Source organism: Papio anubis, chromosome 6 (assembly GCF_008728515.1).
Source record: "Papio anubis isolate 15944 chromosome 6, Panubis1.0, whole genome shotgun sequence".
Lineage (NCBI taxonomy): Eukaryota > Metazoa > Chordata > Mammalia > Primates > Cercopithecidae > Papio > Papio anubis.
The window spans coordinates 83,953,634-83,981,139 of record NC_044981.1 but is presented as its reverse complement, the minus strand read 5'-3'; the positions used below and the strand labels follow the sequence as shown (position 1 = coordinate 83,981,139).

At 35.2% G+C, this 27,506-nt stretch overlaps 1 protein-coding gene across 4 annotated transcripts in view; it reads left to right on the top strand.

Annotated features, from left to right (window-relative positions):
• The window catches only part of RNGTT (RNA guanylyltransferase and 5'-phosphatase), a 335,687-nt gene that overhangs the window by 184,314 nt on the left and 123,867 nt on the right, over positions 1 to 27,506 (top strand). For all 4 annotated transcript variants that reach the window (XM_021937590.1, XM_021937589.1, XM_021937592.2 and 1 more), the window contains one exon: positions 9,553 to 9,653. In XM_021937590.1, coding sequence (XP_021793282.1) covers positions 9,553 to 9,653 — 101 coding nt within the window. The remainder of the gene's footprint in view (positions 1 to 9,552; positions 9,654 to 27,506) is intronic.

Genomic DNA, 27,506 nt, shown 5'->3' with positions numbered 1-27,506 from the left:
GTAGAATGAAAGGGTGTTTTTATATCCTTGTTTATAGTTCAGCAAGATTCTGTATTTCAAGTTTGATAAATCATAAATACTTATTTCTAAAAGGCTTATTCAGTTCCTGTATTTATAATGTATTTGCTCTTGTTATTTTGGGGATCATGAAAAAAGGATTATTTGGTAGTGATTTATATATATAATCTTTAATAAATATTATTAGCTTGTTTCATAATCTCAGATATTTCATTTTTCAATTAAGTATGCCTGAGACAGATATTTTTGTAGTAAGTTTTAAATTCTGTATTTTTAATTATTTTATTCAAGTATTCGAGCATTTTACTAGGTGTTTTATAGGCACAAAATTGATATGATTTTTGCTAAAGTAGAATTACATTCTAATGGGTATTTCAGTATATTTTACTCATAGAATCTGTGTCATTGTTGAATCTACATTCTGTAACTGGGAGCTATAGTATTTTAAAAATACCATTTTCTAATACCATCAATTAATTAATTAATTTAGAAAATTAATTAATCTGAGACAGAGTCTCACTCTATTGCCCAGGTTGGCATGCAGTGGCGTGATCTCGACTCACTGCAACCTCCGTCTTTCAGGTTCAAGCAATTTTCCTGCCCCAGCCTCCCAAGTAACTGGGACTACAGACATGTGTCACCATGCCCAGCTAATTTTTGTATTTTTAGTAGATACGGTGTTTCATCATGTTGGCCAGGCTAGTCTTGAACTCCTGACCTCAGGTGATCCGCCCGCCTTGGCCTCCCAGAGTGCTGAGATTAGAGACGTGAGCTACTGCTCCTGGCACCATTTTCTAAAATTTTTTAATCTTTAATTTTCATAAAGGTGCTTTGAAGTTCCTAATAATATCAAGTCTAGTATTCCAAATTAATATGAATGATTTGGTGTGCATTGAGATGAGGAGTTACTTAAGTTTCTGAATTATTGCTGTGTAAAAACAGAAGAGTTGATACGTGTTTTCTTATTACACAAAATTGAGTCTTGATTTACAGGCAAGAGAATGTGAATGATATTTAATATCTATTATACAAATAAAATTACATATTAAAGCTTTTTAGGTTTCATCATTAGGTACCTATTAGGAGATATTTGAAAACTATATACTATCATTCAACTTTTCTAGATTTAATAACTTAGATTGATATTGGTTTCTAAGTGGCCTTGTAGTCACTTATATAAACAAGTCGGAAGCGGAACTAAATGATGATTTGTCTGTAAATATGAAATTTCCTTGGCAGAGGTTGCAAATGTGGTGGGATGTGCATAGTGTGTTTCAAGCTACACAAACTTACTCTTTTTCTTGAGCCCATTCACTCTTGCTGACACTCCTTTCTCCCTTACTTTTTTTGACCCTTTACTACTATAATGAGCCACTGTTACTTAAAGGCCTGTGACTTTTCTGCCAAATAAGGTTTACTAGGAAAATGACTATATTTTATCAGATTCTCTTCATTAATGGGTTGACAATGGGAAAATTTTGCAGTTTCAACGTTCCAAAAAAACTTACATTGAAAGCCAGTCTAAAGAGATTTATTTGTGATTATCCTAAAGTATATATGTTACCTAAATAAATCTCTCAGGGCAAATATATGGAATAAAATTTCCACTGAAAAATTATATATTTGATTTTATACTTACTCATGCTTCAATACAAAACTTGAGGGAAAATAATGTGCATTATTTTCTTACACGTGGCACAGTTAAAAGGTGTTTCCTATCAATTCCAATGATTTTTCTTTCTTAGCAAAACAAGTTATATTGGATCGTCATTGTATGGACTTCGTTTGAAATAAGCGATCCTGTGATTATGATTTTTGCAATTTTAAATAATTTATAAAAATCCGTTTGAGCTGGGTGCAATGGATTGTACCCTTCATCTCAGCTACTCAGGAGGCTGTGATGGGAGAATTGCTTGAACTCAAGAGTTCAAGGCTGCAGTGCTTTGACTGCACCTGTGAATAGCCACTGCATCCCAGCTTGGGCAAGATAGCAAGACTCCATATCTAATTTAAAAAATTAAATTAAAAATTTGTTAGAATGCAATTTAACTTGGATAATTAAAAAATATTAGTATTGAGAAACTTAGCAATTTTTCCTTCCTAAGTATTTTTCTCATAATATGGGCCCACCCTCCATAATGCACACACTGAAGGGGGAGACTTGCTTCTCCTTTAGCACATCGTATATTTTTCTACTCCTGTGTTTTTGCTCATGTTTACTTCATGCTGCAAATCTACATGAGTGAATATTACCCATCCTTCAAGGCTTACAATGTTCATTCCTTTATAATCAATTTTAAGACACTCAGGTAATACCTTTTCTTTTTTTGCTATGTACTTAGAATACATTTAAAATCCCCAAGTGAGATTTATCCCTGGGTCACAAGGTTGGTATAAACATATGCAGATCAATCAATATGATATACCACATTAACAGAATAAAAGCTAAAACCACATGACCATCTCCACAGATTCATACAAAGCATTTGGCAAAGTTCAACATCCTTTATGACAAAAACTTCCAATAAAATAGGTATAGAAGAAAATTTTCTCAACACAAAGGCCATTTATGAAAAGGCCTTAGCTAGCATCATAATTAATGGGGAAGAACTAAAAGCTTTTCCTGTAAAATCCGGTACAAGGCAAGGATTCCCCTTCTTGGTGCTTCTATTCAACATAATACTGGAACTACTAGCAAAAGCAATCAGGCACGAAAAAGAAATAAAAGGCATCTAAAACGGAAAACAAGTAGTTTATCAATGCTTGCAGATGACATGATCCTATATGCAGAAAAAGACTGTTATATAAAAAAAAAAAACCTGTTAATTTAGTAAAGTTGTGGGATGCAAAGTCAACACACAAAAATCAGTTACATTTCTCTGCACCAATCAATCACAGCCTGTCTGAAAAGAAAGTGAAGAAAACAATCTCATTTACAATAGCATCAAAAAGAATAAAATACCTAGGAATAAATTTAACCAAGATGGAAGAAATGGAAAGATAGACCATGTTAATGAATTGGAAGATTTACATTGTTAAGATGTCCATACTACCCAAAGAGATATACAGATTCAGTGCAATCCCTCTCCAAATACCAATGACATTTTTTACAGAATTAGAGAAAAACAATTCTAAAATTTGTAGGGAACTAAAAACCCTGAAATAGCCAAAGCAGTTCTGAGACAGAAGAACAAAGTTGGAAGCATCACACTTCCTGGTTTCAAGTTATATTACTAAGCTCTAGTAATTAAAACAGTGTAGTACTGACATAGAAACAGACACATAGACCAATGGACCAGAATAGAGGGCCCAGAAATAAGCCCAAGCATATATGTTCAACTAATTTTTGACATGGGTACCAAGAATACACCATGGGGAGAAGATAATCTTTTCAGTAAATGATGCTGGGGAAACTTGAATATCCACATACAAAAGAATGAAACTGGACCCTTATACCATATCCAAAAATCCACTTAAAATAGATCAAATACCTAACTGTAAGACTTGAAACTGTAAAACTCCTAGAAGAAAATATAGTGGAAAAGCTCCTTGATGTTGGTATTGGCAGTGATCTTTTTGATGTTACATCAAAAGCTCAGGCAACAACAGCAATAATAGACAACTGGGACTACAGGAAACTAAAAAACTTCTGCACAACAGAGGAAACGATCAACAAAATGAAAAGGTAGATTGGGTGAAAATATTTGCAAAGCACATATCTGATGGGGGATAATATCTATAATATTAAAGGAATTTACAACTTGGTAGCAAAAAACAAAACAAAAATAAGGACTTGAATAGACTTTTTTTTTTTTTTCCCCAAAGAAGCCATAAAAGTGGTCAACAGGTGGCCGGGCATGGTGGCTTATGCCTGTAATCCCAACACTTTGGGAGGCCAAGGCGGGTGGATCACCTGAGGTCAGGAGTTCAAGATCAGCCTGACCAACATGGAGAAACCCCGTCTATACTAAAAGAAAAAAATTAGCTGGGCGTGCTGGCACATGCCTGTAATCCCAGCTACTTGGGAGGCCGAGGCAGGAGAATCACTTGAGCCTGGGAGGCGGAGGTTGCAGTGAGCTGAGATCGTGCCATTGCACTTAAGCCTGGGCAACGAGAGGGAATCTCCATCTAAAAAAAAAAAAAAAGGTCAACAGGTGTATGAAAAGGTGCTCAACATCACACAATCACAGGGAAATGAAAATTAAAACCTCATTGAGATATTACCCCATGCATATTAAAATGGCTATTATCGAAAATACAAGAGATGACATACAAAATAGTTGGTGAAAGTGTGGAGAGTGAGGGTGTTCCACTGTTGGTAGGAAAGTAAATTGGTACAACCATTATGGAAAACAGTATGGAGGCTCCTCAAAAAATTAGAAACCTATTATATGACTCAGCAGTTCCTCTGAGTATATACCAAAAGAAATGAAATTAGTACCTCATAGAGATATGTATACTCTCATGTTCATTATAGCATTATTTGCAACAGCCTACATATGGAAACCACCTAAATGTCCTTCAGTGAGTCAATGAATTAAGAAATTATGGTATATTTATGCAACAGAACATGATTCAGGCTTAGAAAAAAAGATCTTGTCATTTATAACAACATGGATGGAGCTGGGGGGCATTGTACTAAGCAAGATAAGCCAGACACAGAAAGAGAAATGGTGTGTGATTTCACTTACATGTGGAATCTCAAAGAGTTGAGTACACAGAAACAGAATGCAAAAAACACCTATTATTAAGCTACTTGGTTAATAAGCTCTTTTAAATGGGGGAGAAACAAACCCAGTTGGTAACTTATTAGTAACAACTTTTGATTATAGGTGATAAACTAATTCTGTACCTCCTTACTGTAATTGAAACAGATATAAATTACTCTGTCAGTTCTAACTGTACAGTCTTCTGTGGTTAGAAGTATGAAAAAATTAGCAAGCTCAGGTCAGAGGGAGAGCTATGCTTTTTGTCCTCCCTCTCAATTGTGGGTATTCAGAGGGATTTGTTTTGTTGAAACTAGAAGGTACTGTTCAGGACTAGGAAGAAGGTTACCAGTGCTGGGGGTGGGGGAATTGGGGAGATGTAGGTTAAAGAGCACAAATTTGCAGTTAACATAGGCTGAATAAGTCTGGAGGTCTAATGTACAGCACAGTGACTGTACTTAATAATATTATTTTATATAGTGGAAGTTTGCTAAGAGAGTAGATTTCAGATGTTCTTGACACACATGTACGCACATACAAAGTAACTGAGGAGATGGATAATGTTAATTTGCTTTACCATGGTAATCATTTCACTATGTATATCAAACATTGTGTTATAATGTTATATGCTTTACATATCAAAAAATTTCAGTTAGTTTTTCATTCTGTTGAGTAAATGCATTCCAATTAGGATACCTATAAAGTGAATATACAAATGTATCGATTAGTGTGATTTATTTATATTTACATATTATATGCATTAGAAAGCTATAATGCTGAGTAACACAATTATTTACAAAGCTTTTGTTTATTAAAATAATTTTTGTAATCTCTAATTACATGGACAGTGTTGTACAACCATCTCCACTATTTCCGAAACCTTTTCATCATCCCAAACAGAAATCATTTAACCACTAAGCAGTAACTTCCATTTTCTTCCACACTGTAGCCCTGGGCGACCTCTAATCCATTTTTGGTCACCATGATTTTTTTCTATTTTAAATATTTCATGGAAGTGGAATCATAGCAATATTTTCCTTTTGTGTCTGGCTTATTTCACTTAGCATAATGCTTTTGAGGTTCATCCATTTGGTAGCACGTATCAAAACTTCATTCCTTTTTATATTTGGATAATGTATATGTATACAACCTTTTGTTTATCTGCTCACCTGGTGATGGAAACTCATATTGTCTTTACCTTTTAAGTTTTGTGAAGAATGCTTCAATGAACATTGACATACAAGTGTCTGTTTGAGTAGCTGTTTTCAGGTTTTTGGAGTGTGTACTTAGAAATGGAGCTTCTGGGTCATGTGGTAATTCTGTGTTTGGCTTTTTGAGGAACTGTTAACCTTTTATCTATAGTGGCTGCACCATTTTACCTTTCTAACAGCAATGTGCATGTTCTGATTTATCCACATTCTCACCAACACTTGTTATTTTCTGTTTATTTTTAAAATTATAGTCACTCTAGTTAGTGTGAAGTGGTATCTCCATTTGATTTTGATAGCATTTGTTTAATGATTAATGATAGTGAATATCTTTTCATGTGCTTATTGGCCATTTGTATATCTTCTTTGGAGAAATGTTTATTCAAGTCTTTTGACTTTTGTGTTTTTTTTTTTTTTTTGCTGTTGTTAAGTTGTATCCATTTTAACAGTATATTCTGGGTATAAATAGCTACATATCCAGATTTATATCAGATGTATAATTTGCAAACATTTTCTCCCATTCTGTAGGTTGTCTTTTCACTTTCTTGATAATGTTCTGTCATGCACAAAGGTTTTTAATTTTGATTAAGTCCAAACTTTGTAGTTTTTCTTGTTTCTTATGCTTGTTTCTTATGCTTTTCTTGTTGCTTATGCTTTTAGTGTCAAAACTAAAAATATACTGCTAAATCTAAGATCGCAAAGCCTTATATTTTCTTCTAAGACTTTTATGGTTTTACATGTTATATTTAGGTTGTTTATTCATTTTTTGTTAATTTTTGTATATAGTATGAGGTAGGCATTCAATTTCTTAGTTTTGTATGTGGAAAACCAGCTGTCCCACCTCTCTTTCTTAAAGAGAGTATTCTTTCCCTCATTGAATGGCCTTGGCATCCTTGTGGAAAGGAAATCAATTTGCTATAGATGTATGACTTTATTTATGTACTCTTAATTCTATTCTGTTGGCCTTTGTGTCTGTCTTTATGCCAGTACCACCTGTTTTGATTACTGTAGCTTTGTAGTAAGTTTTGAAAAGTAAAAAGTGTGACTCTTTCAATTTTTTTCTTTTTTCAAGATTGTTTTGACTCTTTAAGCCTCTTGAAATTTCATGGGAATTTGAAGAGCACATTTTCATTTCTGTGGAAAACGCTGTTGGAATTTTCATAGAGATTGCATTGAATCTGTAGATTGTTCTGGGAGTATTGACATCTTAACACATTAAGTCTTCCTATCCATGAACATATGATGTCTTTCCATCTTTTTTTTTTTTTTTTTTTTAAAGAAATCAATGTTTAGTATACAGATGATTCACCTTGGTTAAATTAATTCCTACATATTTTTTCCTCTAGATACTATTGCAGTTTTTTTTTTTTTTTTTTTTAAAGACAGAGTTTCACTCTGTTGTTCAGGCTGGAGTTCAGTGGTAGGATCATGGCTCACTATAACCTTGACCTCCCAGGCTCAAGCAGTTCTCCCACCTCAGCTTCTTAAGGAGCTGGGACTACAGGCATGTGCCACTATATTTGGCTAATTATTAAAATTTTGTAGAGATAAGGTCTTACTTTCTTGCCCAGGCTGATCTCGAACTCCTGGGCTCAAGCTGTCCTCACACCTCCGCCTCCCAAAGTGCTGGAATTACAGGCGTGAGCCACCGCGCCTAACCCTATTGTAAGCTTTTAAAAATTTCCTTTCCATTTTTTCTCTTCTGATTTTTATTGGTGGTATATAGAAGCAAAACTGAATTTTTGTGGTGATAATTTCACCAAAAATAGTAAATTATTAGGCATAAATTTAACAAAAGCCATGCAAGATCTCCATACTGAATACTACAGAACATTGTTAAGATTCATTTAAGGATGAATAAATGGAGAGATTTACAGTGTTTATGAATCAGAAGATTCAATTTGATTAAGATGTCATTTCTTCCCTAACCTATTGATTGATTCAGTGTAATCCTCATTATAATCTCAGCAGGCTTATTTTTCATAGAAATTGGCAAACTGATTTTAGAATTTATGTGGAAGTGTAAATGCTACCTTAGCTAAAAGTGTTTTGAAAAAGAAGAATAAAGTTTGAGGACTTACACAGCCTGTTTTCAAAATGTATAAAGTTATAGTAATTGAGACTATTCTGTTAGCAGGAAGAAAGACATATATGTCAATACAGCAGATTAGTAAGAAAAGAAATGTGTGTGTGTGTATATATATATTTATATATACACAGTCCTGTGCTTCATACCATAGAAATTAATAAACCTGAAGTGGTTTGTATACCTAAAAATAAGAGCTAAAACTATAAAACTGGTCTAAGAAAACATAGTAGAAAATTGTAATGACTTTAAGAAAATATTCCTTAAATAGGTCACAAGAAGCACAAATTATATAATTTTTAAATGGATAATTTTGACATTACTAAAATAAAGAACTTTAGTCTTCAAAAGAAATTGTTTAGAAAATGAAAAAGCCAAAGACTGGTAGAAAATATTTGTAATATATATATCCAACCAAGACTATTTATTTAGAATATATAAGTAACTTCTTACAAGGCAGTAATGAGTCAAACAGCTCAGTGAAAACAAGAGTAAAAGATTTGAACAGACACTTCACCAAAGAAGGTATATAGATAGCAATAAACAAAAGAAAAGATCTTCACTATCTTTGTACCATTAGAGAAATGCCAATTAAAATGGTGAGACACACACTTTAGAAAGGCTAAATTAAGAAGACTGACAGTGCCTCGTCTAAGGTGGATACAGAGCAAGTGGACCTCTCATTCATTTCTGTTAGGAATAGAAAATGTTACAGTTTGACAGTTCTTGCAAAGCTAAACATGCATTTGCCACGTGATACAGTCATTCCACTCTCCTAGTTATTTACCCAAGAGTTAGGAAAACATGTCAATGTTTTGGCAACATCATTCACGATAGCCAAAAACTGGAAACAACCTAGATATCCATCACCTTGTAAATGTGTAAATAATTTGTGGTATATACATACAACGAAATCCTAGTCAGCAATGAAAAGGAACACACTACTAATACATGCACCGGGATAGATTCATCTCAAAAATCTGATGTAAAGTATTTCTTTATTTTTTATTTTTAAAGTATTTCTTATGTAGGTACAACTATAGTCGTAGAAAACAGATCACTGTTGCCAGAATGCTGGGGGAGGGAATTGACTGCAAATGTTAGCAGGAAACTTTTCCAGGTCCTTGAAACGTTCAATATCATGATTTTGGTCATAGTTACGTAACTATATAAATTTGTCAAGATTTGTTGGTTAATTTTATTCATTATAAATTATCCCTCCGTAAAGCTGAACAAGAAAAAAAGCATTTTAAAAAATCAAGCTTCTTTTAAGTCATAGAAAGCTTGGATAGAATCACTGGTTTTATTCTTTTTCTGGACTTTCACAAACAAGGGTCTACATGTCTTTGGTAGGAAAAGAAGAAAGGTAATCAATAAGAAGGTAGCTATCTAGCCTCAGGTGTTGGTTGAAGATTAAAATTATGTTTAGAAAAGAAGTAATTTTGCTTAATAAAAAGTTACATTAGGTTTAATACATTGAATATTTAATATTTAGCTTCTTAGTAATGATTGTCATCATTTCAATTGGCTTTAGAAATATAAACCTGGTCGATGTGATGATATTTTGAAATGGAAGCCTCCCAGTCTGAATTCTGTGGATTTTCGTCTAAAAATAACAAGAATGGGAGGAGAAGGGTAAGTATGCACTTTTGTACTTTTTGCATGAAATAATACTGTTTGTGTAAGGCTTCACCTTTTACAGGGTATTTCATGTATACTTCACAATACTTTAAAGAAAGAAATGAAAATACTTTATTTTACAAAATATTTTACATATACTTATACATTAATCTCATTTTCAGAGATTACTCCTTTGACCTGTATCAGCTAACATTTTGCAGTTTCCTTTAAACTTTACTGATCTTTGTTTTAAAATCATTTTTCATGAATATAATATATTATTATATTAATAATAGCAATATAAAAGTTAATAATACTAAAAAATGAACTTTGGCTGGGCGCGGTGGCTCACGCCTCTAATCCTAGCACTTTGGGAGGCCGAGATGGGTGGGTTGCTTGAGCTCAGGAGTTTGAGAGTAGCCTGGGCAACCTGATGAAACTCCCTCTCTACCAAAAATACAAAAATTAGCTGGGCTTGGTGGCACATGCCTATGATCCCAGCTACTCGGGAGGCTGAGGTGGGAGGATTGTTTGAGCCTGGGAGGCAGAGGTTGTAGTGAGCTGAGATTGCACCCTGCTGCACTCCAGCCTGGGTGACAGAGTGAGACCTCATTCCACCTCACCGCCTCCCCCAAAAGAACTTTGTTAAATTGCAAAGTGAAAATTTTACTAAATTTTGAGATTTTACTAAAAAATAATTCTGTTATATGAATTATAGATCTAGATATAAGATGATCATTGGTATTATAATTAAGCATATCAAAATAAGTCTTTTTTACTTTGAAGGAAATTACTTCGTGTTTGCATTTGCAGAGCAAATATTTTCTATACTTTTGTAGGGTAAGGGCTTAACTGTTGACTTTCATTAAGGTTTTTCATAATGTTTATTAAGTGTTAATTTTTTAATTTATTGGTTAATCTTCCTTTTATGACTTTTTTGGTTGCTATCTTAGTATACAAGATGCTTTAGCATGAATATTTTGAACATTTTTCCAAAGCCTTGTTTTTATTTCACTTTTGTTCTATAAATTTTTAAGTATCTTGTCTAAGTAAATACATTACAACAAAATAAGAAATCCTTATTCAAGGAAATCAGAAAGAGAGAGTAAATAGGATAATACTAACAAAGAAATTACAGCTTACCAGTGTATCCTGTGAAATTTTTACTTATCAAAGGTAAAGCACAGATAGCATTTTTGCTAGCTGATGGAACAGGGGATATATGGAGTCCAGACTCCAAAAGATTAAAATATTTTAAGAAACTATGCATTATCAAAGAGAGAAAACTCTGCATTGTGGTGAATCTTAAGTGAAAAGGTGGGTTTAATAAAGCGTGTGGATATTCGTTTTCAAACAGTAGGGTATTTAATATTTTATTTTAGGCTGGGTGTGGTGGCTCATGCCTGTAGTTCCAGCACTTTGGGAGGCCAAGGTGGGAGGATCACTTGAGGCCAGGAATTTGAGACCAGCCTGGGCAACAAAAGGAGACCCTGTTTGTAAGACAAACAAAAATTAGCCTGGTATGGTGGTGCATGCTTGTGGTTCCAGCTACTTGGGAGCAAGACTTTGTCTCAAAAAAAAAAAAGAAAAGAAAAACACACACACACTATCCCTAAATGTTTGTGGCTTAATTTACGATTGGGACTTAATGGCAAAAAATTGTTACAACAATTATCTGGAACCCCCAAGAATATATTGAACTCTATATAGAGTCTGATTATAATCTGAGGATAGATAAATTTGAGACTATAGGAATAGGTGGAATACACGCACGTGAATGACTTTCAGGATAATTTCAAAAATATCTTTCTCTTATCTAAACATTGAATAAATATTGATATGTTGAACTCAAGATTAGCCCAGTGTACAGATTTTCTCAGTTGCCAGTCAAATGTGGGACTGTTCATCACTAATCGTGCAAGTTGGGTGTAGGCTTGATATGTTCTTCTGAAAGTGCCTTATAGAAGGCCATCTCGCTATTAGAAAAATGGAGGCTAAGGAACTAATTCTAGTGGGGCTAGACTTGTTTTATTTTGTTTTGTTTTTTTGACACAAGTGAACACAGTTCTTTGAAAAATAAGACTTCAAAGATGAAGTAAAATTTGTTAAACTGCTTCATTACTAAATCTTCTATTTTTCTTAATGCTATATTTATATTTGGTTACAGAATATAGACTCTTGGATTGTTTCATTAGGTTTTTAAAAAATCGCTTACTTTTGCCTTTTACAGTCATAATTCTTAGTGGCACTTAAAGGCTTCATGAGGCTAAACATAGAATACTCATTTCTCTAGCAGTAAAAAGTGTTACTTTTTCTTGTAATTTCCTATTGTAATTAAACATGGCATGATGTAATTCAGTTTAGTAGTCTGTCGTCCTAGTTTTGCTTTTTTTCATAGTATGTTTTTATTTATTATTTATTTATTTATTTATTTTTTATTATACTTTAAGTTCTAGGGTACATGTGCATAACATGCAGGTTTGTTACATATGTATACTTGTGCCATGTTGGTGTGCTGCACCCATCAACTCGTCATTTACATCAGGTATAACTCCCAGTGCAATCCCTCTCCCCTCCCCCCTCCCCATGATAGGCCCCGGTGTGTGATGTTCCCCTTCCCGAGTCCAAGTGATCTCATTGTTCAGTTCCCACCTATGAATGAGAACATGCGGTGTTTGGTTTTCTGTTCTTGTGATAGTTTGCTGAGAATGATGGTTTCCAGCTGCATCCATGTCCCTACAAAGGACACAAACTCATCCTTTATTATGGCTGCATAGTATTCCATGGTGTATATGTGCCACATTTTCTTAATCCAATCTGTCACTGATGGACATTTGGGTTGATTCCAAGTCTTTGCTATTGTGAATAGTGCCGCAATGAACGTGTGTTTTTATAGCAGCATGATTTATAATCCTTTGGGTATATACCCAGTAATGGGATGGCTGGGTCATATGGTACTTCTAGTTCTAGATCCTTGAGGAATTGCCATACTGTTTTCCATAATGGTTGAACTAGTTTACAATCCCACCAACAGTGTAAAAGTGTTTCTATTTCTCCACATCCTCTCCAGCACCTGTGGTTTCCTGACTTTTTAGTGATTGCCATTCTAACTGGTGTGAGATGGTATGTCATTGTGGTTTTGATTTGCATTTCTCTGATGGCCAGTGATGATGAGCATTTTTTCATGTGTGTGTTGGCTGTATGAATGTCCTCTTTTGAGAAAGGTCTGTTCATATCCTTTGCCCACTTTTTGATGGGGTTGTTTGTTTTTGTAAATTTGTTTGAGTTCTTTGTAGGTTCTGGATATTAGCCCTTTGTCTGATGGGTAGATTGCAAAAATTTTCTCCCATTCTGTAGGTTGCCTGTTCACTCTGATGGTAGTTTCTTTTGCTGTGCAGAAGCTCTTTAGTTTAATTAGATCCCATTTGTTAATTTTGGCTTTTGTTGCCGTTGCTTTTGCTGTTTTAGACATGAAGTCCTTGCCCATGCCTGTGTCCTGAGTGGTATTACCTAGGTTTTCTTCTAGGGTTTTTATGGTATTAGGTCTAACATTTAAGTCTCTAATCCATCTTGAATTAATTTTCGTATAAGGAGTAAGGAAAGGATCCAGTTTCAGCTTTCTACTTATGGCTAGCCAGTTTTCCCAGCACCATTTATTAAATAGGGAATCCTTTCCCCTTTTCTTGTTTTTCTCAGGTTTCTCAAAGATCAGATGGCTGTAGATGTGTGGTATTATTTCTGAGGACTCTGTTCTGTTCCATTGGTCTATATGTCTGTTTTGGTACCAGTACCGTGCTGTTTTGGTTACTGTAGCCTTGTAGTGTAGTTTGAAGTCAGGTAGCATGATGCCTCCAGCTTTGTTCTTTTGACTTAGGATTGTCTTGGAGATGCGGGCTCTTTTTTGGTTCCATATGAACTTTAAAGCATTTTTTTCCAATTCTGTGAATAAACTCATTGGTAGCTTGATGGGGATGGCATTGAATCTATAAATTACCTTGGGCAGTATGGCCATTTTCACGATATTGATTCTTCCTATCCATGAGCATGGTATGTTCTTCCATTTGTTTGTGTCCTCTTTAATTTCACTGAGCAGTGGTTTGTAGTTCTCCTTGAAGAGGTCCTTTACATCCCTTGTAAGTTGGATTCCTAGGTATTTGATTCTCTTTGAAGCAATTGTGAATGGAAGTTCATTCATGATTTGGCTCTCTGTCTGTTACTGGTGTATAAGGATGCTTGTGATTTTTGCACATTAATTTCATATCCTGAGACTTTGCTGAAGTTTCTTATGAGCTTAAGGAGATTTTGGGCTGAGATGATGGGGTTTTCTAAATATACAATCATGTCATCTGCAAACAGGGACAATTTGACTTCTTATTTTCCTAACTGAATACCCTTGATTTCTTTGTCTTGCCTGATTGCCCTAGCCAGAACTTCCAACACTATGTTGAATAGGAGTGGTGAGAGAGGGCATGCCTGTCTTGTGCTAGTTTTCAAAGGGAATTTTTCCAGTTTTTGCCCATTCAGTATGATATTGGCTGTGGGTTTGTCATAAATAGCTCTTTTTATTTTGAGATACGTTCCATCAATACCGAATTTATTGAGAGTTTATAGCATGAAGGGCTGTTGAATTTTGTCAAAGGCCTTTTCTGCATCTATTGAGATAATCATGTGGTTTTTGTCTTTGGTTCTGTTTATATGCTGGATTACGTTTATTGATTTGCGAATGTTGAACCAGCCTTGCATCCCAGGGATGAAGCCCACTTGATCATGGTGGATAAGCTTTTTGATGTGCCGCTGGATCCGGTTTGCCAGTATTTTATTGAGGATTTTTGCATCGATGTTCATCAGGGGTATTGGTCTAAAATTCTCTTTTTTTGTTGTGTCTCTGCCAGGCTTTGGTATCAGGATGATGTTGGCCTCATAAAATGAGTTAGGAAGGATTCCCTCTTTTTCTATTGATTGGAATAGTTTCAGAAGGAATGGTACCAGCTCCTCCTTGTACCTCTGGTAGAATTCGGCTGTGAATCCATCTGGTCCTGGACTTTTTTTGGTTGGTAGGCTATTAATTATTGCCTCAATTTCAGAGCCTGCTATTGGTCTATTCAGAGATTCAGCTTCTTCCTAGTTTAGTCTTGGGAGAGTGTAAGTGTCCAGGAAATTATCCATTTCTTCTAGATTTTCTAGTTTATTTGCGTAGAGTTGTGTATAGTATTCTCTGATGGTAGTTTGTATTTCTGTACGTTTTAAATATATTTTGTTCTTTTAAAATTTTACCTATTTATATGTCTTCTTCCTAAAAAATGGAATTACTTTTGAGTCTAGCGCATCTTTAAAACTCATCCAAATGTTACTCTAAGGTGATTTTCAGATAGGAATGTGCAACTTACATCAGTGTATGTACATTATTTGTGTAATGGTAGTCAGTTTTCAAAAATAGAATATTTAATATGAAATATAACATGGTAACTATTACATAAAACATATTTAGTTAGCCAGAATAATATGCTTTTTCTAAATGTAAAGAATGTTGTGCATTATAGTAGTCTTCACTGAATGAATGAGTTTATATCTAATGCTTAGCATTAACTCAGTATTTTAGAGAATATTGTAAGAAATATGCCTATAATAGTTTGAAAGGGGAGTAGCTATGTTTCTGAATCATTAAGCATGCACTAGTGAAGTGGGACTAAGCTATTAAAACACCATGAGAGAAACTCATTTCTTTGATTGTACTTCCAAATATTTCCACAAAGCCTAAAATGGAATAGAATATCTTGAAGGTATAATATAAATAGTAGTCTTTGAAAATGACTGCAGTAATTTTCTAAGAAATGAAGACTTAGGCATTCTAGGTATGTTATTGAGTTTGACTTTAATGAGGTGCTAATAGTATAGATTTCTGTTACATTAAAATTTAATACAAATAGAAAAATCTGTTCTATGTGTTGAGTGCCCTGTTGATGGCAATTAAAATCTGTACTTTGCTCTTTTCATTTCCTATTATCATTTCTGAATATTTGAGATATATTAACATTGATTTATCATGGCCAAATATAACTTTTGTATATCTTAGCAATTTATATTGTGTTGAGTTTTATAGACAATATAGATTTTCATCTGAGAGCTATTCGTTGTTTTAAAAATATGATGGCTTTATATTAACTAACTTGTGACCTAAAACCATGGTCATTGTCAAAAGCTAGAATTACAAAAGTAGTCTGTACTCTGGAAATTGCAAACTCTTGAATACAGTGTCAGGGATATATAGTGATTGGTATAAACTTATTATTTGTATAGAATAGTATTTTAGAGTACAGATTTTAAAGCTGGACTGCCTAGATTATCTCCTTACTGTCTGTGTGATTGAGTACATTACTTTTTTCTGTGTGTCAAGTTCTTCATCAATAAAATAAGAGTTGGTCTCATAAGACTTTGTAAGGATTAAATAAGCTAATGTATGTAAAATGTTTAGAACAGAACCCGGTACTTAGTAAATGTTGAAATGTTTGCCATTATTTTTATTGTTTTAATCAAAACAAATTTAAAAGTGCGTCTTCCCTTCTTGCTGCTTCTGCAATACTGTTACTTACTGCACTAAGTCCAACTTTCCGTGTGAATCATTTCCTATTTGATTCCAATCTCTGTTAATTTTCCCTTTTAAAATGCATATATCTTTAGTTTATTTGTGTAATTTATCATAACTGTTAAAACACCTGGAGAGCAAGAGCACAGCAAAGTCAGTAACTTTTCATTATAGACGTTTTTGTAATAAGTCTCTTAAAATAACCTTGACAGTATATATACTGGTATAAATAGTATATAGTGGTTAAGAACATAGGTTACTGGCCAAGTTTGCCCAGAACTACATCCAAGTTCCACTACTTATTTGTTGTGTGATCTTGTTACTTAACCTACCTCATCTGTAAAATGTCCACAGGAATAATGTTTATTTTGTAGATTTGTTGTGCTGAAGATTTATTTACACTCAATATTTAATTGCAGGGGTAAACAAAGTAAATATAAGTCTGCCTTTATAGAATTTACAAGCTAATGGGCTAAAATGAAAAAATAATACTGCTTTATGAGGTTCTGTGAGGATTAAATAAATGATGCATGTAAATTCAGCATAAAACTCAATAAATAAATGTTTCCTTTAAAAAATGGTTATAGTTATTAACTGAACCTCAGCAGAATGTATGGTTAAGTCATGAATTAAAAACATACTCTGTATTATCAAGTGGAAAAAAAGTGCCCTGAATGAAGAAGCCTCACTTTGCTGTGAAAATGTAAAGATTTTTTGTCCTTCTAATAAAAAATATACATTCTAAAACAAGAATGAAATGTAATTTTTTTTTTTTTTTTTGTGACGGAACCTCACTCTGTCTCCCAGGCTGGAGTGCAGTGGCGCGATCTCAGCTCACTGCAAGCTCTGCCTCCTGGCTTCATGCCATTCTCCTGCCTCAGCCTCCTGAGTACCTGGGACTACAGGCGCCACCACGCCTGGCTAATTTTTTTGTATTTTTAGTAGAAACGGGGTTTCACCGTGTTAGCTAGGATAGTATCGATCTCCTGACCTCATGATCCACCCATGTAGGCCTCCCAAAGTGCTGGGATTACAAGCGTGAGCCACCGTGCCTGGCCCAAAATGTAATTTTTTACCTATTACATTGGAATTATTAACATTGTCCCTTTTGGTTAGAATGTGAGCAAATAGATACCCTCCTAAACTGTTTGGTAGGAACAGAAGTTGGTACAACTCTTTCAGTGGGCAATAAGGTAGTATATATCCTGAGAAAATATGCTCCAATTTTGTGAAAGGAGATACCTTGTTTGTCTTCTACATAGTTGTATTCTTAGTACATAGCGTGGTGACTTGTTTATAGTAGGCACTTCAGAAATATTTAGTGATGGAATGTATATACAAACAAATAATATGTAAAAGTATGTGTATAATAATTTTATTGAAGCATCATTATAATAGTGAGAAACTGGAAATATTCAATGTCTTTTTCACTGTAAAAGTCTTTTATAAAATATAGTTGTATACATGTGTCTTCCTGTATGTGTTTCCAGGAAAGTTGTTAATAGTATTCTAAAAATTTCTAATAGTTATCTTTTAGAAATTGTCCTAGTCTGTTGAGATACAAGATTTCCTAGAGCTTTGAGGTTGAACTCAGACCTAGCATCTACGTTTGTTGTTTGATTTTGCATTCACACATAGTTGGGTGATGTTAATAGACATACCAGTGTGGATTTAGTTAAAAACAGAAACACAGCAAATATTTTAACAGAATGAATAATGAATTTAGTTTGAAGAATTGTCTGTTACAAAAGAACTGAAGAGATGAAAAAATCTTGCAGAGGAAGCAAGCACTGCAGGAAGCATATACCATGCAGAGAACTGGGGTAACAAAGAAATGAGGGTAGATTATTAAAATTTAGAAGGAGGAGGCCTTATAGGGTTCATAAGAAGCCAGTTGCTGCCCAGCTGTCATTCTTGCCACAAGATCTTGGAGGAAGGATTCAGAGGCTCCAGACAATTGATATACTGGGTTATAAGGCCCAAGTGGCAGAGCAACTTACACTACAGCCTGAACTTGTTGCAGAGTCATCTGTTGTTCTGATTTCAACTTAAAAATGGTAGCCTAACAGGTTCCTTGGTCAATGAGTTGGAGTACTGCCTCAAAATCCAGTGATTGTTAACCTTTGTAACGTCCTTTTTAGTATCCACTGATAGTGTAAGTATAGTAACTTGTCTCTGACACCTTGGAGAAGCTATCCTGATAGGCTTCCAACCATTGGACCCCTAGAAATCTTACTTAGGCAATAGGCTCTCAAATTTTGTGGGTTTTATGTCTTCTGTCTTACATGTGTCTTAGTAAGATGTCTAAAGAACTTTACACTTCCTCCTTATCACTCTCAATAAGTACAAAATCATCAGCATTGTTGATCAGTGATTTGCTCTGTGTAGTGTCAGAGTGACCACTGTCTCTGAAAAAAATTAAAAAGACAGACAATAACAAGTGATAGTGAGAAATTGGAATCCTTACACATGGATGTTGAGATTGTAAGTTGGTGCAGCCACTGTGACAAACAGTTACATAGTTCCTCAAAATGTTTAAGATAGACTTACCATATGACTCAGCAATTCCACTCTCAAGTATATACCCAAGAGAAATGAAAACATATACCCACATGAAACTTGCATGTGAATCTTATCAGCATTATTCATAATAGCCAAAGGGTGGAAACAGCCCAAATATTTTTCAACTGACACATGGATAAATATGCAAGCAAAATAACTCTTCCACCAGGCACAGTGCCTTACTCATGTAGTCCCAGCACTTTGAGATGTCTGAGGTGGGCATATTGCTTGAGTACAGGAGTTTGAGACCAGCCTCGGCAACCTGGTGAAACCTGTCTCTAACAAGAAAAAAAAAAAAAAAAAAAAAAGCTGGCCATGATGGCACATGCTACTCAGAGGCTAAGGTGGGAGGAACACCTGAGCCTGGGGAGGTTGGGGCTACAGTGAGCCGTGGTAGTGCTGCTGCACTCCAGCCTGAGTGACAGAGTGAGACCCTTTCTTAAAAAAAAAGGAAAAAGAAAATACCTTTCATTTAGATGACTGTAGTGGATCCTCTTAAGCAAAGAGACTCTGGATATTATGCCAACTGGATTTCAATTCCAGCTCTGCCACTCTTTACTCAAGTTATTTCTGTGTTGCTTGTGTTTCTGTAACTTCATTATGTGGATAATAGTGTGGGACTTGAATGACATAATACTTGTAAGTCCTTTAAACTACTGTGTGTTACATAATAAGTACTAAATATATATTTACTATTTTTTAAAAAGACCACTGTCTCTGTAGATTATACTGTGGCAGAGAGCAGAAAAGCAGTATGCTATGGCTGCAAGATATACTATTGGTCATGCTAGGCAAGGGCAGATGTCTTCCAATAGCACCACAGATTGGTACAGAGAAAAAAGTATTTGTCACCTTGTTGTATGTAAGATTTTAGAGGCTATGCTGATTTGTTTCGTTAAAGACTGCACATCTGAAATGGCAGCTGCACTTGGTTTAACAACATGATTAAATTTATGATAATCAAAAATTATTCTAAATCTTTGATGGTGGTACTAATTTTTGCATTTCCCTTGGAGATATATTATTGCTTTTGGTTTATTTTCCTGGTAGGGAGGGCTGGTTGAAGGGGCTTTTATTTGGCCTTTCCTAGCATAATGACCCTTATTCCATGGGTCAGACAGCCAATGTGGAAATTCAGTTTCCAAGTATTTCTCTTCCAGTTATACATCTAGTAACTGGAAAATAACCGCAGGTTATATTTGTGGACATACCGTCCCACTTAGATTTAAACTGAGCCAGTAATCCATTTATCACCAGATTACCCTAAGCTTTCCATTTAACTTACGGACTGCAGTGGCATTTTGGGTCCCTGGCAATTCGTGTCTGTTTAAAGTTAAGTGTCTGGTAATCCCCTAGTGGTCCGGGTGTCCTTTCTTTTGGATTAGAATTTTTGGATTAGAATTTTTCTTTTGAAAGAGAGAACACCCGGACCACTAGGGGATTACCAGACACTTACTTTAAACAGACACCACCGCTAGGGGATTACCCCTAGGGGATTACCAGAACAATCGCTTTAGCAAGTGTTGCTCATCCTTTGAAAAACAGTTGGAAGATTTACAGCAAGGGTCAGCACATTTTTTCCATGAAAGGCCAGATAGTAAATATTTTAGGGTTTGTTGCCTGTATATCTCAACTACTCAACTCTACCATTTTGGTGCTAAATCAAACCTAGACAATATGTGTATGAGTGAGCATGACTGTGTCACAGTGAAACTTTATTTACAAAAACAGATGTGAGGCCAGATGTGGCCTGTAGACTATAGTTTGCCAACTGTGGATTTACAGTACTGTGCATGGTTATAGTAGTATTGCAATGCCTTCTTTAAGGGGATCTGGCTTCCCACTTGTATTGGGAGGCTTAGGTATTTTTGTTGTTGTTTGTTTGTTTTGAGACGGAGTCTTACCCTGTTGCCCAGGCTGGAGTGCAGTGGTGCGATCTCGGCTCACTGTAACCTCCACCTCCCGGGTTCAAGCAATTCTCCTGCTTCAGCCTCTGGAGTAGCTGGGATTACAGGTGCCTGCCACCATGCTGGGCTAATTTTTTGTAATTTAATAGAGATAGGGTTTCACCATGTTGGCCAGGCTGGTCTCAAACTCCTGACCTCAAGTGATCCACCTGCCTCGGCTTCCCAAAGTGCTGGGATTACAGGTGTGAGCCACCACGCCTGGCCAGAAGGTTACAGTTTGTTAACCAGCTAGGGTCTGCACATTTAAAATTGAGAAATTCTAGCTTCCTAGCAAGCACAATGGAATATGTAGAATTGACTACATGGTTCTCCTTTACTTCCTATCAGAAAAGTCTTTCTACTCTGCTGGCTTGTGTGTGTGTGTGTGTGTGTGTGTGTTTTGCTTAAATTCATTTAAAAAAAAAAAAAAAAAGAATGAGTTGGATTTGGAAGCTGAGGCAGGAGGATTGCTTGAGCCCTGGGAGTTAGAGTCCAGCCTGTGCAATACAGCAAGATCTCTTCTCTGGGGGGGAAAAATTCGTTTTCTCATGCTTATTTGAATTAGTGTTATTCTTTTTGAGAAGGAAATTGTGGTGGTAAAATATTTTTCTGAATGTTGAAAAACTGTTCTTATATAAGGAAGGATTAAGTATAGGGGGAAAAGTCTTATTACTTTGCTGAGCAGCGTTTTTCTGTTTTCTACCCTCTGCCTCTTTCTCAAAATGAAATACTTAATTCTTTTATTTATATTTTATTTTAAAATTATTTTAAAGAAAGTAGAGATAAAACACTAATGTAATCAATGTTATTCCAGAGTATGCTTAATGACTAAGCTATTTGGCATATAGCTTACTGTATTTTTTAATGTGTAATGTAGCTATTTTTATTATTTAGCAAATGACCCATAATAACTGCTTTCTTATTTGAAAATATTCTCATCACCCAAACATATTTTAAGACAAGTGTTTCGTTGGCTTTCGGTCTTTGAATAGTTAGTACTCTTAACATTCTTGATTATGTTTTACTTCCAGTGTGCCTAGGAGAGGCAAGGAGGAGCGGTGACTGAACTCTTCTCAGTTCCTTTGCCTGGTTATCTCTTGGGTATTAGTAACTCTTGTTTCCTCTGGTATTTCATCCTTCCTGCATTCAGCAGAAAATCTTTCCCAGGCCTCTTACCAAAAACCAACATCATAATCAAAGTGCCTAGAAGTAACTAGTAGAAGAAAAGGAGTATGTGGCTTTAAAACACCTACTTATGATCTCACTGGAGTCAAATTCCTTATTTTTACTTCTTAATTTACTAAATAGAAATGTATATCACCTTTGTGTTATAATTTGGTTCTTTGGAATTTAATTTTCATATTTGTTTTAACATTATTCTTTACATTAGAACCTTTTGCTTATGTAATTTTTCTCAACATATGTTTTCCTTAATTGCAATTTTTCTAAGTTACCTTTTGTTTATGTTATAAAAAGCTTGTTACCTGGTGGATATTATATAGATTAAATATTAGTTAAATTCCTACTTTGAATCACATTGAAGGTGGTGGGGGGAAAACGAAGTAACTTAGGAACATAGGATTTGAGTGCAGATCCTCATGAGAGATGAGATGGGAAGAACTGCAAACAAATCTTGAACTCCTTTTTTATTAGGTTTGTTTTTTGCTGTAATTATGGTTGTGAAACTCCAAACTACTCTAGAAGTGTTATAGGATTGAGCAAATGGGTACTGATGTTGGGAGTCCGGGTTCTCAGTGAGGAGGGAGAAAGATACAAATATGAAATGGAGGAAGGCAGTGAAGAACTCTGTGAGATGGATTAGAATTTTTAAAAATTTGAATATATATGTTCACATGTATGTGCATGTATGTGAATATATATACATGATTGTGTTTGTGTATGTAACATGTGATATGTATAAACTTATTTCCTAGCTCTGTCCACTGACAGGACCTATAAGCAGAGGCACCCTGGTAATAATGAGCATATCCAGCACAAAGATTTTGGTGTCTAACACCATTTCTCACCAAAAAGAACTAGAGATCTTCAGAGAAATGGCTTATTCTAGAGCTTATTCTAGAGCTAGGGAAGATGCAGGATAGGCGTAGAATACCTTCTTATGCCAGAAAGTAAGAAAGTACATCCCCAGCCCAACAAAAACAATGTATGTCAAAAGGATACAGGAGCCAACTTGAAGGTGTTCCCACTGGCCAGACCTGGGATATAATGTGGACACCAGAGGGACAGTAATGAATTATAAACTTTGCTAAAAATAGGAATCTATGAGTCCATACTGCCATGCTGGTAATAAATGAGAAGAGGTGGTTTAGCTTTTAGCAGAATGCTGATTGGTAAATGTTCTAAGAGTCCTGGATTTGGAAAATTATTTTGCCACCACCATAGTAAAGATCAGTTCAAGCAAAAATAATCAATGAATGCTAAGTCTGGGAGGGAAATTTTTATAAGAAGCAAGATATTTTCATTATTGTAAATATCTTTCTGTGGATTGCTTATAACTTGCAAGGACAAAATAATAGATTAGAGAGTTGAGAAATTGGACAACCCCTTACTAGCTTATCAGAGTTCACATCAGCAGTGAGGATAAAATGAACATCATGCACTAGGTCAATACTATACCTAGTATTCTGACTATGGGTGTCTAGCTCTAATCTAATAATGAGGAAGCATTAAACAAATCCCAAATGTGGAACATTGTATGTTTTTTAAAGGGTCTTTGTATTATTCAAATATGTCAGGTTCATCAAACAAAATCTGAGGAATTTATACTTAAAATATACATAATTTCAGGTGATCAGAAACTACCTGGAGTAATAGACACCTTTCGACAAAAGTATAGTAGCTCTGAGAGACTTGCCTTGTGTACTTGACTATCCTCTTCCTGGTTGAGCATTAGTTCATTTATTACTTTCTGTGTACTGGGCACTGGAGTGTATTCAGTGATTATTTTCTAAATTGAATTTCTGAATTACAATGATCACAGCAGTTACAAAATTAATTTTGGTAATTTCTTATCAAACAGGCTTTTAATTAAAGAACAATTCACAAACACTTTTGCCAAATGTTAATCAATTAAGGGCTTTTTGTTTTTCTCTCTCTTATGAGGAGGGAGCATCAACCTTTTAAAATGAAGCAATATAGAGACAAAGACTATCAAATAAGTAAAAACAATCTGAGATAACGGAATTGAAGTATAGTAAGAAAAAATAGATATGAAATCATTTAAAAATAGTTTTGAAATCTTTTAAATCACTTAAATAACCATGTGTCTGATGTATGGTATACTGAAACTTAAGATAATGCTTATGTGACAGATGAAGATTGCCTAAGACTGTCACTTAATCATGTAACAATAGGAGTAAAAGTTGCTTTTTGGAATATGAGTTTGGAAAATTTCAAAGAGTTTAGGATTAACTTTCAAAAAATTTAGCTACATGGTTGACCTGTCAAAACGTAAAGATTGTTGAAATCTTATAGTGTGACTTCAAAATATGTCTTTGTCTTTTCAACCAAAATGTATTTTGTTATGTTTTGTTATTTGTTCCTGCTTACATTGAATTTAATCAGAAAATTTAGCCTGAAAATCTTTTGAAAACATTTTGTTAATCTTCTCTATAACATCATATGTTAACTTTTCTGGATTTTCTTAGACATAACAACAGTGAAATTATTTCTGTTATTTAAGGAATACAACATTTTCTCTTTGATTATGAAGTTAAATATTAAAGTTTATATTAGTAAATTCCTTTACTCTCTTTACTTGTTCTACCCCATATGAGATACTTGAAGCCTTACATTATAATTGTTTGCTTTGCATATTTAATGCCTTTGTATTTAGATACTAGGTTTGATTTCTCCAGATATACAATTGATATTTCTGCCCCCCAAATCATGCTTTTTGTTATTAAATCATGTACTTCTTCTTTCTTTTTATTGCCTTTAATCCTAAATTTCTCCTAGCTTGGTACTAATATTGCCTGTTCTGCTTGCTTTTTCTTGAATTTGTTGTGGATCTTTTCTCCCATTCATGTGTCTCCAGCCTTTTTGTTTCACGGTGGTGGGTCACTGCCAAAACTATCATGCTGAGATCCTCTGGTTTTAGGACATAGCAAATACATGATCATATATCCTCAGGGACCAGTAACTGATACACGTTTATAGTGCAACTGTACATGTTTGATGACTAGTCCTTTTGTGAAATTAGTTGGTAATGTAGCAGTGTGGCATAGTGGATGTTAGTTGTTAAAACTGAAAAGTGGCTCATTAAAGACAATTTGTTTTTTTATGATAAAATTTTGTAATTTTTTTAGTGTTTTAGTCTGAGGGTACAAGAGTCATAAAAAGCTGATAACCTTCACTCTCTCAACCTGTCTATCCAGCGCTTTCCTTGACCTTCACTCTGGACAGTTTCCCCCACATTGCTAGCACTTAGCTCCAAGTGAACAGAGTAAACCCCAATGCCATGTTTTTTGAGTTTTCCTGATTTGATGCTATCTTACTGAAACCTGTAGGTTATCTATTAAGAATGTAATTATAAAGCATAATTTGTATGTAGTCAATATAGTCATTATTTTCAAGCATCAAACTCAATACTTCATTGGAAAAATTCTTTTACTTTAAGTGTGTACTTGAAAATATAGTTGGTTTTATTTAACTCAGTCTATAGCCTCTTATTTTTAACACGAGAATTTAGTCCATTCAACATTTGTATGCTAAAATATGTCGCTTTATTCCTTCTACTTTGTTTATTAATTTTACCTCTTTTTTGTTTGCTTGAGGTGGAGTCTCACTCTGTCACCCAGGCTGGAGTGCAGTGGCATGATCTTGGCTCACTGCAACCTCTGCCTCCCTGGTTCAAGTGATTCTCCTGCCTCAGTCTCCTGAGTAGCTGGGATTACAGGCGTGCACTGCCATGCCTGGCTAATTTTTGTATTTTTAGTAGAGATGAGGTTTCACCATGTTGGCCAGGCTGGTCTTGAACTCCTGATCTCATGATCAGCCTCCCAAAGTGCTGCGATTACAGACATGAGCCATCAAACCCAGCCTAATTTTACCTCTTTAACTTTCCTTTTTAAAAAATTGTTTCTGTGTGATAATTGGAATTAATTGCATTTTCCTCTTTGTTAACCTGAACTCTATATAAACTTTTCATTATATTATTGGTTACCTTTCCTTTTCTTATATTCATAATCAGATATATTTCTCTGTTATTACTTGAAAATAAGGTACCAACTCTCCCCCACCAAGATATTCTTTTTTTTTTTTTTGAGATGGAGTCTTGCTGTGTTGGCCAGGCTGGAGTGCAGTGGCGTGATTTCAGCTCACCACACCCTCCGCCTCCCAGGTTCAAGCAGTTTTCTGCCTCAGCCTCCCAAGTAGCTGGGATTACAGGCACCCGCCACCATGCCTGGCTAATTTTTGAATTTTTAGTAGAGATGAAATTTCACCATCTTGTTCAGGCTGGTCTTGAACTCCTGACCTCGTGATGCACCTGCCTTGGCCTCCCGAAGTGCTGGAGTTACAGGCATGAGCCACCGTGCCCAGCCTCAAGATGTTCTTTTCATCCTCCCCTGATCATGTGAAAATTTTAGAATACTTTCTAATACCTTACATTTCTTCTTACTCTAGAAGTCTTTGGCGTGCTTTTAGTCTCACCACCCATTCCCCCTAGCTTTTATTGGAAAATTTTACTGGAACATTTTCCCCAACCCAATCCCTACAGATATTACTGAAAAAACTTGGTAGTTTTGCTTCTAGGCTGTTTTGTTGTTGTAGTAGTTTGTTTGTTTTATGAATTTCTCTTACAGCCATGAATGTCACTTATATTTCAAGAATTTTTTTGTTTGGCTCTTGTACAGTTTCTGCTCAGTCTGCCATTATCCAATTTAAATTTAATAGCATTTATATACTGCAAGATTTGTCGCCTACCACTTTTTCCTTTTATTCATTTTCTCTTTCTTGTTCACATTTATTTGTTCTTTGGAGTAATTTTCTCAGATGGGAATATATAGATTTTTAATCTGAATTTTTTGCCTAACTGCTAACTTTTTTTTCCAGACAGGTAAATCGTGTCTTACCTAGATATAGAATTATTGGGTGCAGTTCTTTTCTCCTTCTGATTGCCTTTTGGCTCCTTTATGGGGTACTACCGAGACCAGCTTGGTCATGGAAACCCTAACCCAGCGGCACTAGAGGAATTAAAGACACAACACACACACAGAAATATAGAGTATGGAGTGGGGAAATCAGGGGTCTCATAGCCTTCACAGCTGAGAGCCTCCAACAGAGATTTACCCATATATTTATTGACAGCAAGCCAGTAATAAGCATTGTTTTTATAGATTATAGATTAACTAAAAGTATTCCTTATGGGAAACAAAGGGATGGGCCAAAATAAAGAGATGGGTCTGGCTAGTTATCTGTAGCAGGAACATATCCTTAAGGCACAGATCACTCATGCTATTGTTTGTGGTTTAAGAATGCCTTTAAGCTGTTTTCCTTCCTGGGTGGGCCAGGTGTTCCTTGCCCTGGTTCCGGTAAACCCACAACCATCAGTGTGGGCGTCATGACCATCAGGAGCATGTCACAGTGCTGCAGAGATTTTGTTTATGGCCAGTTTTGGGGCCAGTTTATGGCCAGATTTGGGTGCCTGTTCCCAACAGGTTACTTTATTCCCATTTTTACTTTTTGACTCACTGGGGCTCGAGTCTGGGTTTTGGAGTGCTCTAAGTGGTGACAGTCTACACAAGAAGGAAAAAT